The sequence below is a fragment of the Triticum dicoccoides genome, chromosome 5A (assembly GCF_002162155.2).
Source record: "Triticum dicoccoides isolate Atlit2015 ecotype Zavitan chromosome 5A, WEW_v2.0, whole genome shotgun sequence".
Taxonomy (NCBI): domain Eukaryota; kingdom Viridiplantae; phylum Streptophyta; class Magnoliopsida; order Poales; family Poaceae; genus Triticum; species Triticum dicoccoides.
Genome location: NC_041388.1, coordinates 712,568,004 through 712,583,905, shown reverse-complemented (window position 1 = coordinate 712,583,905; position 15,902 = coordinate 712,568,004). Strand labels below are relative to the sequence as shown.

At 42.8% G+C, this 15,902-nt stretch overlaps 1 protein-coding gene across 2 annotated transcripts; it reads right to left on the bottom strand.

Moving 5' to 3' along the window:
• Window positions 1–292: 292 nt before the first annotated feature.
• LOC119304399 (AP-2 complex subunit alpha-1-like) lies at window positions 293–10,778 on the bottom strand. 2 transcript variants are annotated; one of them, XM_037581578.1, is made up of 27 exons: window positions 10,404–10,778; window positions 8,668–8,799; window positions 8,452–8,577; window positions 7,967–8,029; window positions 7,785–7,882; window positions 7,501–7,708; window positions 6,707–6,778; window positions 6,539–6,631; window positions 6,257–6,358; window positions 6,021–6,118; window positions 5,222–5,303; window positions 5,027–5,115; window positions 4,583–4,688; window positions 4,432–4,497; window positions 4,021–4,127; window positions 3,835–3,939; window positions 3,630–3,750; window positions 3,331–3,516; window positions 2,952–3,251; window positions 2,710–2,790; window positions 2,452–2,616; window positions 2,282–2,368; window positions 2,063–2,188; window positions 1,854–1,934; window positions 1,710–1,781; window positions 955–1,034; window positions 293–840 (listed from the first exon to the last, which is right to left on the bottom strand). In XM_037581578.1, the coding sequence occupies exons 1-27, from the start codon at window positions 10,533–10,535 to the stop codon at window positions 690–692; spliced, it is 3,129 nt and encodes a 1,042-aa protein (XP_037437475.1). In that variant the 5' UTR covers window positions 10,536–10,778; the 3' UTR covers window positions 293–689. The 2 variants fall into 2 exon arrangements, with proteins under 2 accessions (XP_037437475.1, XP_037437474.1); XM_037581577.1 differs by having other exon boundaries at window positions 3,630–3,939.
• Window positions 10,779–15,902: the final 5,124 nt, after the last annotated feature.

Here is a 15,902-nt window from a genome sequence, read left to right as displayed (position 1 = left end):
GGCAGAGAAAGAAGGATGAAAAAGAGGAAAAGGGTGTGGGCGTGCAACTGCCTCCCTTGGTGGGGAAGGAACAAAACACTGTCCATTTCCTTCACCATTCCACCATCATTACGACCGTTGAGTTCCCCAGGATCAACATATCACAGTGGCAGTTTTCACATGAAAAATGCTATTGCATTTGCTGCAAACAAACATAAACAGCGGCATTATCATCATCGGCCAGTCTGCCTTTGGTTGGCAGCAAACCTAACAACCTTTTTCTTTATATATAAACACTCGACGACCACACAAAAAAGCTACACATGTCAAGTCATCTTCACCACCACCAATCCACTTCCTTCCCAGGTACTTACTGTACTAGTAGTAGTAGTAGGATACATCTCAACTCAAGGAACAAGAGAAGCACGATTACACACTATGGCAAACACAAATTATGATCCATCGATCGATGCTACTAAGGGCCCAAAAGAATACAATACAGTGCTTCCTTTTCTCTCCTCTCCGGTGCAGCAAGGAGAACCCACCCCGCCAGCCCCTTCCTTCCTGCCCAGTCATTATCATACCTTCGACAGCGCTTCATCGTCTTGGTGGCAAGATGGAAGCTTCTGGGCGGTGTTAGATGAAAAACTACTGCAATGTACGGCTGACAACTGTGGAGATGCTACTGTTTGTTCCAGCATCGTCTGGTTTCATAGCAACCCAGCTAGCATGGCACCAGGGTCGTTATATGTTGTCGCCGGCACCGCTGCTGGAGGCAGCTGTGGTTGTTGTGGAGTGGGAGGGGGGGCCACTCGAGCCCTCGGGATGTCGATCAAATGTTCCTTGATATACTCCTTCAACCTGTTCAGCGGAAAATAAGTACGAAATCAGCATTTGTTTTTCTTTCCAGTATAAGCCATAACCATGAATGAATTGCTGCTGACTCTAGAGGTGAAAGGAGGAAGGAAGGTATACTCGAATGTCAGGTTTTGATCTCCTGATGCAACTGTTAGCCGGAGCTGACTTCTGTCTTGGGGATCTGTTTCAACTCTCACCTGCAAAATGGTCAAAGGGCATCAGATTAGAAACCTAAAATTTATAACTAGATGAAATCATAGCTTATAAGACAAAACTGAAGATGGCACCCCAAGTACTAAAATGGGACAGCACATAAAAGCATGCATATTTCAAGGATTAGCTAAGAATTTATCCTAGCTAATTGCTCGATGTATCAGAAATATTCAGGTGTAACATTGTCCTACATGGTAGTAGTTAACAGGACAATTTCCTAAGAGATTCAGTGAACCAATGAAGCCGCTGTACATAAGTATACTGAACTATACATTACCCTAGCTAGTAAGAAGGATGATGCAGCATAAGCTGCATAGTAGAACAGAGATGCACCGCGTCACCAGTAGCACAAGAGGCTAGAAAAAAAAAACCACAAAAGCCACATGCACAGTCTTCTAATTTTCTATTGGGCTATTTGGCATGTTGAAATGTATCTTAAATAATGGCAGGCATGTATTGGTTTGTGCAGTCAACTTGGCTTGAGCTTCTTATCTTACGTCTAACCAAACGGTGCTAGCTAGTCAACATATTGTGTAGATAACGGACATGATGCCAGAGTAGCTCAGTAACTGAGAGACTGGTTGTATACAACAGCTTAGTTTCTTCCCAGAGGGATACCCAAACTAGCAATTCAATGGACTGATCGCCAGGATACTTACCAGACAAAGCGCGGCATTGGTTGTTTCCGAAAAGAATGTAGCACACGCCACCATGTTGTTCGGGTTGGTATCCTAGTAAAACGAACAAGTTCAATAATTCGAAATTAAAGAGCTAAAAAAACATGGGGGAATGGAGCAACATACAAGTCCAGGAGTAACTGCCAGGTGAAGGCTCAAGAGAAGGCTAGCCATCTCAGGAATAGGTAATGGTTTTACACCTCTAACCTGTGTGTTCACATAAAAAAAAGGGGTTCATTAGAAAGGCTGATCCAGTAAGCCCTTAATCAAGTAATGCTGATGATCACTACTAGTACTTAGCAGTTCACTAGTCCATAACACAGGTGAGTCCTTACCACTTCTTGAACCTTGAGTGACTGAACATTCCATGTTTTCCAATGGGCGAAAAAATCTTCAGGGGAAAGAGTTATAGGTTGCAAGAATTTATGCAACACAATAGGAAGTCGAAGTTTAGCGTTCACCTGAGTAAGCAAAGCAAATACACTGCTGTTACATTGTGAGAAAACAAAAGAATATCTGAACTCTCGGGAAAAATGATGGCATAAAACAATCACCAGTGCAGCTCCATGTTTATATGAGAAATCAAGAACAGCAACATCTCTACTCGCGCGGAGATTTGTAACCTCGACTGGGATTTGCACCTGAAGAACATAGAAAAATGAAAATGAGATTAATTCAGGAAAGAAAACATGGAAAACGTGAATTGTACTGCAGCGCGTGGTACCTGTGCTCTAGGAGGAATAGTATCAGGTACTGACGAGAGTTCCACTTTAAAATGGCTAGGAGGCAAAATCAAAGCCCTCAATGACAAAAGGGGCGAAGTATTTTTATTCCCCAGGAAAAGAATAAGACGACCATGATGGGCCCGCCACTCTGCTTTTAAACCAATCTAGAGGTAGGGAAAAAGACCACACAGAGGGTTCAGGCAGCAGAGATAAGAAATGCTCAAAAGGAGGAAAAAAGATCAACGACTTCTGCAAACCTGGATGTTAGGATCCTCATACAGAACTCCACTATCTTTCGTGCACAATATATTAAACTTCTCCTCCACATTGACAATTGGCTGTAGAAAACAGAGTTGGTCAGCAGAAGAAAGCAGCCAGCACATATAAAACTGAATGACAGTATGACATATTCTGCTGATGCCGCCACTAAATAGTGAGCATACAGCCATGAAATAGTTCCATATAAAGACACTAATGTTATGAGAAAGTATTGTAATACCTGAACAGAGTTGCACTGGTCCTCAAGGGTAGCTAGTGCCAAGTCACCTACTGGACTTTGATTAGCCTCCAATCCTTGAGCAGGAATTTGCTCTACAGCAGCAGGAGGACCCTCTATTGCAAGAGGGCCCAAAAGGTCTGCAAGGAGGTCTGCTTGAGAAGCAGGACGAGATGCAGGAGGCTCAACTTTACTAACAGGAGCGGGCTCAGTGATGATCTCGACATTTCTCTGAACTTCGACGGGAGCACCATTTTCTTTTGGAGCTTCTACCGCTGTTTCTTCATGACTGACATTGCTCTCCTGAATATCATAAATATTGCTTAAATGAAACTCACGAATGATGCCCAATGTATTTCATAACTAAGTAAGAAGGTCATACTTCAGCAATGTTTTGACTTGGCATCTTCACAAGAGTTAGATGATTAGCAGCTGGTGCTGGTCCGTTTACAGGGGGCTGAGCAGCTACAACAATAGCACTGGATGATTGTTGCTGACTTCGTAGTTTTATGGCACTCTGCTCTGCTGTGTCAACTTCAGCATCTTCAGCCTTTTTCAACAGAGCAGACTAGATTCGACATGCAAATACATAATTAAAAAGTTAACATGAATCCTTCTTGATGTACCAGCAAATATGAGTACACATTACACGACTAACAGGTAAACAGGATACATGTTTACCTCACGTTCAGGAAATTTTGGCATTTCAGCCAATACATCAGCCAAAGCAGGACCCTTTCTGCTTAGTTCAAAATATTCAACTGCTCTCTGCTGAATTTCAACATCGATATAACTTTCATGCCTGAAATGTAACGTAAGCGTAAAAAAAACTTCACAGACATAAAAAAGGTGGCGTGTCATCAAAGCAGAATGAGTAAACTGGTACTTTTTAAATATTGTCAGGATTTGTTGCTGCAGTCCCGCATCAGGAGGCTGAGTGTGCATAAGTATCTTGGCATAGGCTGAGATAATAATGGCAACAGTACTTGACCTGATGAAAAATCAGAGAATTAAATTTTTACATTAGAGCAGAAAAAAGAAGTTACTCAAGGAAGTCCTTTTTACAACTTACGATACTGTTGGAAGCCTGTCATTTATAATGGTAAACAACTCCTTGGGGCTACAACTAGGTCTTTGGGCCAAAAGGTGGCCATACTCTCCAAGAAGGTAAGCACTGACCTGTATTGGCACGAGAGTAGGATAATGTGAAGTAAAACACAATACAGACAAGAAGGGTGGACACTTGGTAGGTAGATTGGATTCCTTTATGACAGACAAATAAAAGGCATAACGAAAAGTCCAAGTTTAAATGAGGTCAATCATGAATAAAGGTATGTTTTATTTACTTATCAACACTTCAACAGACTGTACTGCTAGTTAAACACAGGTTTATAGTGGGGCTCTACAAATTAAAACGATCGAGCAGTTCTGAAAAATCAAACTTCATGATACTAGCACAACAAGTTCAGGTCATGTAAAATACCTTGACCATGGTCTCATGCAAAGCAGGCTTGTCAAGGTATTCCCTCGCCTTAGCTGCAGCATATGCCTGAGAAAGTTACGAGTCAAACATCAGGTCCATCAAACAGTACTGAGAAGATCCGGCAAAAGTGGAATCAGAAATATGCAAGAACCTGAAGATCCTCATTGTTGGTGACAAATTGCACCACTCGATACCATATATCATCACTTACAAAATCTCCCGCTTTGTCTATCAACTGAAGTATAACATCAACATACCTACACAAACAATAGTTAGATATGCCCAACACTTCGCAATGACCTGAAGCTACAGAAATAAGAAATCAGCATAAATTAGTGTGTCCTTCTCTCCAGTTATTACTCTACACAAAGTGCAGCAACCCAATACAGAAATATCAGCTCTGTAGCCTGGTCAAGGTAAACCCATTTTAGGTGAACAGCTACTTGATCGGGTTTGCAGGTTACTGGCTGTGCATGCAAAAATACCGCATGTAGCATGTATGTAACGAATACATGCAAGGCAATTTAACTTTCAAGTTCAATAAGCAATACCAAACAGTGAAATATGGTCTGATCCCGTCGTAAAAATTCTTTACCATGAAAGATTTGGAGCAAACTTCTCTGCAAGAATGGCTGCCTTCAGAGCCAGCTCTTCACGCATTGCAAATTCAGCTGTGTTAAGATACTGAGGAAAATGAAGATAATAAATTAAGAACAGCACAGTAAGTATTAACAGGTGCCTACTTAGAAAAAAAAATCGTTTGCAGGACCATTATCACAACATGAGTTACCTGCAACAACTCCTCAACAATTTCCTTTGCATTTGTAACATCACACATGCCATACAGCAAATCAAGAGCCCGCCTTCTAATGCTGCATGATAGAAAACACATAAACATTAGCACACCAAGTGTAGGTAAACATGTGAAAACATACTGAATTAATAAAAAAGATGCTAATAATATAAAACACCTCTTAAGTGGCCTGTGTACATAGCTGTGCACATCGTGTTAACTACTCAGTCATGATGGAGCTTAACACATAAGCACTGTTCTATTTTTAACACTGGGAGGGAGGGAGGGAGGGAGAGAATAGCAGAAGGCTGGTGGAGAAAACAGGGTTTCAAATGAAGCCAAAAAATATATGTGCCTCGAATCAAGCAGCATTTTAGTAGGAATCGTCTAATGGTACTTGGATATTCCAAAGAAACTGTTTTCAATGTAGTCAGATTCTAGGTCCAGCATATCGTGAATGTACTACTTCTCAGGAAGGATGTCAAACAAAATGTTCAAATAACAATTATTAATACAAGGTATGTACTCAGGCTTGCCTAAAGTAAAAAATGACATTAATGATTCAATTAATTGCAGAAGAATTCACAAATTAGATTTAAGTGGCTTGGCTGTCACAAAAAGAATGCAGCAGGATACTCCCCTACATTGAAAAATAAGGTGAGGAGTTCCAAACTATCGACCTTAGGTCAAAATTGTGATCTGACTGGTTTGAACTTCTTTATATATTATTATTTTTTCAGTGTTAACCAGTTTATAATATCTATGCAACCACAGATGTTGGAAAGTCCTCAGGTACCTGATATCTGGATCCTTCAAAGACGTAATGATCTGAGCCTGGTGCCTTTTTATTATATCCTGTACATCTGTTACTAACAGCATTCTACTCATGTTCTCCTGTGAAGATGAATGGAATGTTGTTACATTATAGTAAAATTTACAGTCACGCAGTTTGATTCTAGTGCAACATCGGGAGACATATGGCGTAAAATCAAGTGAAGGCGCTATTGCAAAGGAGCATGCTTAGCCACTTACCAGACCAAGATACCTAATATTGGGCTCCCTGACAGCAATAAACTTGCCGAGAAGAGCCACGCATTGGGACATCATCTCCTTTTCAGCATCAAGATGCATTACCTGCATTGAGGATAAGTATTGCACAACAATTTTTTATAAGGAAAAGGAAGAGATGCTTAAGCATAAGAGGCTGTCGAGATAAAATCTGAATTAAAAATTGATGTAGGAGAGGAAATGACAAGACAAGTTGCTACGAAAGAAAATAAACAGTAGAAGCCCAAAAAGATAGCACGAACCCACCAGAGCAAGAGCTTCAAAGAGGACAGCATGTGAGGCATTATTCTTGTTGACGTTTTTAACGACATCAGTACCCATCAAAATACGCTGTAAAACCTACAGAATTACAGGAACCATTATAATCCATGAACTATTTGTATATGTGGAGTACAGTAGTAAAAAGAGTTGTACCTCAAACAAAGCTCGCCTTGCACTAGGATCTTCAATGGTAGGGAAGTACTGAAGAGCTCTCATTGCCTTAACCTGAAATATTAATAAAATTAATTTTAAAAACTAATGAATGTGCAGAAAAATTGCATCCAACATGAACAGCAGGTATATATATTTCTTTGAACAACCCAGCATAAAAAGTAGATAATGGATGTGATATAATTCAATTTTAAGAAGACAATGGAAACAATGTGTCCTGCCAGGGCCACACAAGCATTGTGTAAAACTACCACCCACTAAATAAAAACAGAACGTAATGTTCCAACCATAGCAACTCCACCAGCTTTGAGTTCAGAATATCATAAGATTTTGTTGCTTACCTAGTATGCACATCAGAGATTATGTAATATTAATTTATGGCTTGTGAAATGCGCGGCTTAGCATTGTAACTTTCTTTAGCCACAACCCAAGTACATGCTTAATAATTCACATCACATTTGCACACCGAACTCCAGAGATTCAAATGTTTACGATAAGAAATCACAGAAAGAAGCATGCAGCTATTTACGTTTTTTCCCGGTCAAGCGCGATAGTAGGTAACAAACATAAATGGCACAAACCAATTATATGAAAATAAATCAGACACACAGTATTTGAAGACCAGCTGAAAAATAAAATCACAGGTATGCAATCAGAGTTGAAGGAGAGCAAGATTTCAGCAGGTTATGACCGAATAGATTCAACAATCTCCATACAAATTTATGCAGACCTAACTTTAACCAAGCTGGATGAGACAAGGAAAGAAAAGAAAATACCTGAAGCCAAGGAGATGGAATTCCATAGTAGGTGTATTCTTGGGGAATATCTTGGTTTCTTGCCATCCTCTCCAATATTCTTACACACTTTGGAAGGCAATTCCAATATGCTTCAGCATTATTAGATACTAGTGAGACAAAAAGGCTCATGACAGATGTCAGCACACCTAGATCACGCTCATCTAGAAGTTGTGCCATCCGATCAGACCTGACATACGAAATGCAATTAGCTAAGCAATTGTGTGCAGTGGGTAATAAAACTTCATGTTCCGTTATGTTAGTACCAGCCATCGATATTCACAACATCTGGGTTCTTCCTATAAAGTCGCAGAAGGCATAGAGCAGCCTTCTTTCTGACTACAGGCCGGCAGCTGCTTGAAATCTGATGAGTAGGTGTTTCATTAGTCCAATCACTCAAATAAGAAGATAGGGCTTGAAATCTGATGAGTAGGTATTATCCACTTACAAGAAGTTTCTGGACATCAGGGGCCAATGACTCAGAAAATTCTTTCCCACCAATATTACCTACCTGAAACGGATTTAATTAAGGAAATACACATAGAATAGAAGGCGCAAATTTTCTATTCATTAAATAGCTGAGTAATGCACAATAATAAAAGCCACTTAACAAAGCCCAAAATAAAGTAAATTCTCATAATACTGGGAAATTTTGTCAGTGCAATTCAGGTTTTGGTTGTTAAATTCCTAAGGAGTAGTTTTTACATCTTGATGTCCTTTTGCATCACTATCTTTTTCTGGTATCGAGTAACATTTCCCAAATGTGATGTCTGGTGTATGCAATAGTTAGAAAAGGATGTTTATAATAGTACTAGATTACATATTCGCAAAAGCAGTTCTATTTTATCAGATTTGTTCACAATAAAATGTCTACGAAATTCAAGTAAATCGAAAGAAGATACAGAGATAGAAGAGTAGAACAGGATGACATACCATCGTCAATGCTAAGCACTGATAAGTCTCATTTCGTCCTATTATGTCATTGCGTACTGTATTTATGACCATCCTTAGAAAATCGTTATTCTCGTTAAGTAAACAAGATGTCACGATGTATCCAACCTGCAGCACAATCAAAAGGTAGCAATTAGGAAACAAATTGTACTACTGGAAAGGAGAGATAATTGAGAATTTCAAAGATGCGGCTTTCACCTGTTTCTCAGGATACTTCGGCGCGGATATCAAAGAAACAGTTTCCATATGTCCAAAATCAACATCGTAACCCAGCATATGTATATAAAGCATTTTCCAAACATACTTTTTCTTCTCGTAATGCGACAATCCCTGCAAGATGGCAGATAATGGTGCTTTTTAGTAAGGTTGATTTTCTGCTGCCTTAATTGCTACAATACATGCATATAGTATCAGTGCCAGCAGTACAACCCTGTGGGGTCAAACACACTGTTCTTGGTTTTAAATTCATGATGTTTTACTAGTATGATAACTTAGTTTTGTTAGAAGAAAAGCTGTGGGTTAAATGACCCTGCAGCCTCAACATTGCACCACCAGTCATGTGCTGACGAGACCAATACCACTTTACACTTAGGATTGTACATGTCTAGCACAACTGGCCTGACATGAAGAAGGTGTATATCGAAATATGGTAGGTCTTTATTTTAATCTGACTCTACAAACACCTGGTATGTGCAAGATGTATGCACACGTCCATCCATGTATGGATGAGGATTATACTGTTATGCAACTAGCAACTAATTGCTATATGATTTGGTTGGTTTTCACATCCTTCGGGAGAACTCCCGCCTATGTAATGGGGGTTATCACGCCTATTGTAATCAAGCATGAATTAATCAAGTTAATACAGTAGTTCTTAGTCTAGTTTAAGAGTATTTATCATAGTGCACGAGTGTGCATTACAGCAGCTTGATGCACATGCATTCAGGCATATGATGCTTTTCTAGTGGATCAGGCATATGATCACTGTTTGTTGTAGCACCAATTTCATATGTAGCAGTGCCACTTTGCCACAAAACACCGAACTAAGATACCACGGTGTGGAGCTTTGCTTTGTACTCCCTCCGTCCCATAATATAAGAACGTTTTTTATACTAGTGTAGTGTGAAAAACGCTCTTATATTATGGGACGGAAGGAGTAATTTATAGTGTGGGCACAAACTATATGTGCCAGCATCAATCAAACCTCCAAAAAATTTATTACTATGGTAATATACACGACAGTCTTTCGTGTAGAAGATAAAAACGCTGTTGATAGATTTTTCACCAAAAGTAGCCATGTGATTTTTGTTGCTAACATTCATCTAGGACCAAATATCATTGCCAGTAGTGTGCATGGGATGGGAGGCTATGTCATTGTCTACAAAATGTGATCAACAGGATTTGAGGTAGAATGTAGCTTCACAACATTTTGACAGTTAGTTTTGAATGCAGAGTTGGTCCTGGCTGGTCTAGCATACGGAAGTGGAATGTAAACTGAGAGATTAGCTTATTCGCAACCCGGTAGTGCACTTTGTAGCCATTATAAACCTTTCAGTGTCAGTTTAGGACGGTGGTTGTATAGTAGTAAACTGTTAGCAGGTGATAATGACTCAACCCAAGGTCATTGAGCTTCAGAATGTCTGCCCCAGCAGCTCAATTCCCTTCAAATAGCTCTGCCCTAGCAGGTGAATTCCAACCCCAAACTAGTTAGTTACTCGAGGCAATCGTCAGCACCACTGCTTCAGAGTTGCATCTGAACTTTGCGCCGCAGACCAAGCACAATCCAACAGAGTAGGATGAGGGTACTGGCCACCATCCACCAAACATTTCGAGGCTACTACTAGTACGACCCAATTGGCAGGTCCGTAATTCCCGTGGAGCGGAAGCCGGCCTGAATTCTCCCAGATCGCGAAATGGATGGGAGGGGATGGTACCTTTTCGTTCTTGAAGCGGGTGCGGATGTTGCCGAGCTCCTTGTCGACGCGGAGGCGCTCCTGCTCCTTGTTGTGGCAGTTGCGGATGTCGCTGATGAAGACCGACAGCCCCCGCATCCCGGAGAGCGCCATCCCCTCTCTAGGGGAAGGCCCAGATCTGCTCGCCGCCGCGCGAGATCTGGCCGCCCTCTCTAGGAGGGGAGCAAAACCCTCTGACCGGAGTGGATCGGCGCGCGGAGGTGGGGGATTCGGTAGGGGAGGGAGACGACCGGCGACGGTGAGGATCTGGGCTGCCTGCCTCGCTTTTTCGCTGCTTTCTTTTCTTTCTTTCTGGATCCTCCTCCTCCCTGTCTCCAGTCTCCTCTCCTCCTGTCCTCCCTGGTTGGTTGGGCCGATATTTTAAAATGTTTGTCAAGCATATAAGCTTAGTTTTATTTCTGATTGTTTTCTACAGGGGTTATTTGATTTGTAGAGCACTAGTTTTTTTTTGAACGGTCACCGGGGGGAGAGCCTCCCCACCTGAATATACTACCACTCAAACGAGAGAACCGAGAGTCACAGCATAGTTCAGATTACAGTTTTTTTCAGACAGAGGGGATTGCAGCGGAGAGAAAGTGTAGCCACTGCCTAGCAGCGGCACAATCTTCAGTTTTTTTAAACCTGAAGACCCAGATAGAGAAGTCTGCTACAATGTTTCTTATCGTTACTCGGGGGTGGGTGATCTTCTTTTCTGAACACAAGAGCGTTTCTCGAGTCCCATAGCTTCCATGAAACTGTCAAGGCCACTGATGGCCAGATGTTGGGGTTGAGACCCTGAACTGACGGTTGTTGGTGGAGAGCGTCGAGGGATGACGGTTGTTGGTGGAGAGCGTCCAGGAGCAGTTGGAGATGAGGTGGAGGGCATCTTCACACGGATCTTGACATCGTGGGCATGCAGCCGATTGAGCAATATGCTTGTGAAACATGTTAGCCTTCGTATTTAGGCGATCGTGAAGGAGAAGCCAGGCGAAGATTTTGACTTTGATCGGGACCTTGGAGGACCAGACAAAATCATGATGAGGATCGAAGGAGTCTTGCGCCACAATGCTAGAGTAGGCATTTTTGGCTGAGAAGGGAAGCCTATGCGTGAGTGGCCGCTCGTCTTGTCTGTCCGAGTGTTGAAAATCCTGCAGCAACAACAAAACACAGTCCAACTCGCGAGCAGCAGCATTAGTAAGACGGTTCCGTAGGTTTGATAATAAGTTGTTTTGCCAGATTGTAGCCACTAACACCTTGTCATCTATGGAGTGCGAGTAGAGGTGTGGGAAGGCTTTGTGGAGCGGGCAGCTGAGAAGCCATTTGTCCAGCCAAAAGGTGGAGAGATGATGACCCACAAGTGTAGGGGATCTATCGTAGCCATTTCGATAAGTAAGAGTGTCGAATCCAACGAGGAGCAGAAGAAAATGATAAGCAGTTTTCAGTAAGGTATTCTCTGCAAGCACTGAAATTATCGGTAACAGATAGTTTTGTGATAAGGTAATTTGTAACGAGTAGCAAGTAATAAAAGTAAATAAGGTGCAGCAAGATGGCCCAATCCTTTTTGTAGCAAAAGACAAGTCTGGACAAACTCTTATATGAAGGAAAGCGCTCTCGAGGACACATGGGAATTATCATCAAGCTAGTTTTCATCACGTTCATATGATTCGCGTTCGGTACTTTGATAATTTGATATGTGGGTGGATCGGTGCTTGGGTACTGTCCTTACTTGGACAAGCATCCCACTTATGATTAACCCCCATTGCAAGCATCCGCAACTACAACAGAAGTATTAAGGTAAACCCAACCATAGCATGAAACATATGGATCCAAATTAGCCCCTTATGAAGCAACGCATAAACTAGGGTTTAAGCTTATGTCACTCTAGCAACCCATCATCTACTTATTACTTCCCAATGCCTCCCTCTAGGCCCAAGCAATGGTGAAGTGTCATGTAGTCGACGTTCACATGGCACCACTAGAGGAATGACTGTTGGGGAACGTAGCAGAAAACAAAAAAATTTCCTACGGTTTCACCAAGATCCATCTAGGAGTTCATCTAGCAACGAGTGATCGGATTGCATCTACATACCTTTGTAGATCACGCGCGGAAGCGTTCAAAGAACGGGGATGAGGAAGGCGTACTCGACGTGATCCAAATCACCGGAGATCCTAGCGCCGAACGGACGGCACCTCCGCGTTCAACACACATACGGTCAGCGTAACGTCTCCTCCTTCTTGATCCAGCAAGGGGAAGGAGAGGTTGAGAAAGATGGCTCCAGCAGCAGCATGACGGCGTGGTGGTGATGGAGCTGCAGTACTCCGGCAGGGCTTCGCCAAGCTCTATGGAGGAGGATGTGTTGGAGAGGAAGAGGGAGGCACCAAAGGCGTGGTTTGAGAGGCCCTCCTTCCCCCATTATATATAGGGAGCCTAGGGAGGGGGCGCCGGCCCTAGGAGATGCAATCTCCTAGGGGGGCGGCGGCCAAGGGAGGAATCCCTCCTTCCCAAGGCACCTAGGAGGTACCTTCCCCCTTTAGGACTCTTCCTTTCTTGATCTCCTGGCGCATGGGCCTCTTGAGGCTGGTGCCCTTGGCCCATATAGGCCAAGGCGCACACCCCTACAGCCCATGTGGCCTCCCGGGGCAGGTGGCCCCACCCGGTGGACCCCCGGGACCCTTCCGGTGGTCCCGGTACAATACCGGTGACCCCGAAACTTGTCCCGACAGCCGAAATAGCACTTCCTATATATAATTCTTTACCTCCGGACCATTCCGGAACTCCTCGTGACGTCCGGGATCTCATCCGGGACTCCGAACAACATTCGGGTTACTGCATATACATATCCCTACAACCCTAGCGTCACCGAACCTTAAGTGTGTAGACCCTACGGGTTCGGGAGACATGTAGACATGACCGAGATCGCTCTCTGGTCAATAACCAACAGTGGGATCTGGATACCCATGTTGGCTCCCACATGCTCCTCGATGATCTCATCGGATGAACCACGATGTCGAGGATTCAAGCAACCCCGTATACAATTCACTTTGTCAATCGGTATGCTACTTGCCCGAGATTCGATCGTCGGTATCCCAATACCTTGTTCAATCTCGTTACCGGCAAGTCACTTTACTCGTACTGTAATGCATGATCCCGTGACCAGACACTTGGTCACTTTGAGCTCATAATGATGATGTATTACCGAGTGGGCCCAGTGATACCTCTCCGTCATACGGAGTGACAAATCCCAGTCTTGATCCGTGTCAACCCAACAGACACTTTCGGAGATACCCGTAGTATACCTTTATAGTCACCCAGTTACGTTGTGACGTTTGGTACACCCAAAGCACTCCTACGGTATCCGGGAGTTACACGATCTCATGGTCTAAGGAAAGGATACTTGACATTGGAAAAACTCTAGCAAACAAACTATACGATCTTATGCTATGTTTAGGATTGGGTCTTGTCCATCACATCATTCTCCTAATGATGTGATCTCGTTATCAATGACATCCAATGTCCATAGTCAGGAAACCATGACTATCTATTGATCAACGAGCTAGTCAACTAGAGGCTTACTAGGGACATGTTGGTGTCTATTATTCACACATGTATTACGATTTCCGGATAACACAATTATAGCATGAATAAAAGACAATTATCATGAACAATGAAATATAATAATAATCCTTTTATTATTGCCTCTAGGGCATATTTCCAACAGTCTCCCACTTGCACTAGAGTCAATAATCTAGTTACATTGTGATGAATCGAACACCCATGGAATTCTGGTGTTGATCATGTTTTGCTCTAGGGAGAGGTTTAGTCAACGGATCTGCTACATTCAGGTTCGTATGTACTTTACAAATATCTATGTCTCCATCTTGAACATTTTCACGAATGGAGTTAAAGCGACGCTTGATATGCCTTGTCTTCTTGTGAAACCTGGGCTCCTTGGCAAGAGCAATAGCTCCAGTGTTGTCACAAAAGAGCTTGATCGGCCCCGACGCATTGGGTATGACTCCTAGGTCGGTGATGAACTCCTTCACCCAAATTGCTTCATGCGCTGCCTCCGAGGCTGCCATGTACTTCGCTTCACATGTAGATCCTGCCATGACGCTCTGCTTGCAACTGCACCAGCTTACTGCCCCACCATTCAAAATATACACGTATCCGGTTTGTGACTTAGAGTCATCCAGATTTGTGTCGAAGCTAGCGTCGACGTAACCTTTTACGACGAGCTCTTCGTCACCTTCATAAACGAGAAACATTTCCTTAGTCCTTTTCAGGTACTTCAGGATATTCTTGACCGCTGTCCAGTGTTCCTTGCCGGGATTACTTTGGTACCTACCTACCAAACTTACGGCAAGGTTTACATTAGGTCTGGTACACAGCATGGCATACATAATAGAACCTATGGCTGAGGCATAGGGGATGACACTCATCTCTTCTATATCTTCTGCCGTGGTCGGACATTGAGCTGAGCTCAATTTCACACCTTGCAACACAGGCAAGAACCCCTTCTTAGACTGATCCATATTGAACTTCTTCAATATCTTATCAAGGTATGTGCTTTGTGAAAGACCTATGAGGCGTCTTGATCTGTCTCTATAGATCTTGATGCCTAATATATAAGCAGCTTCTCCAAGGTCCTTCATTGAAAAACTCTTATTCAAGTAGGCCTTAATGCTGTCCAAGAGTTCTATATCATTTCCCATCAAAAGTATGTCATCTACATATAATATAAGAAATGCTACAGAGCTCCCACTCACTTTCTTGTAAACACAGGCTTCTCCATAAGTCTGCGTAAACCCAAACGCTTTGATCATCTCATCAAAGCGAATGTTCCAACTCCGAGATGCTTGCACCAGCCCATAAATCGAGTGTTGGAGCTTGCACACCTTGTCAGCATTCTTAGGATCGACAAAACCTTCCGGCTGCATCATATACAATTCTTTCTTAAGGAAACCATTAAGGAATGCCGTTTTGACGTCCATTTGCCACATCTCATAATCATAGAATGCGGCAATTGCTAACACGATTCGGACGGACTTTAGCTTCGCTACCGGTGAGAAAGTCTCATCGTAGTCAATCCCTTGAACTTGTCGATAACCCTTAGCGACAAGCCGAGCTTTATAGATGGTCACATTACCATCCGCGTCTGTCTTCTTCTTAAAGATCCATTTATTTTCTATGGCTCGCCGCTCTACGAGCAAGTCAGTCAAAGTCCATACTTCGTTTTCATACATGGATCCTATCTCGGATTTCATGGCTTCCAGCCATTTGTCGGAATCCGGGCCCGCCATCGCTTCCTCATAGTTCGAAGGTTCACCGTTGTCTAACAACATGATTTCCAAGACAGGGTTGCCATACCACTCTGGTGCGGAACGTGTCCTTGTGGACCTACGAATTTCAGTAGGAGCTTGATCAGAAGTATCTTGATCATCATCATTAACTTCCTCTCTAGTCGGTGCAGGCACCTCAGG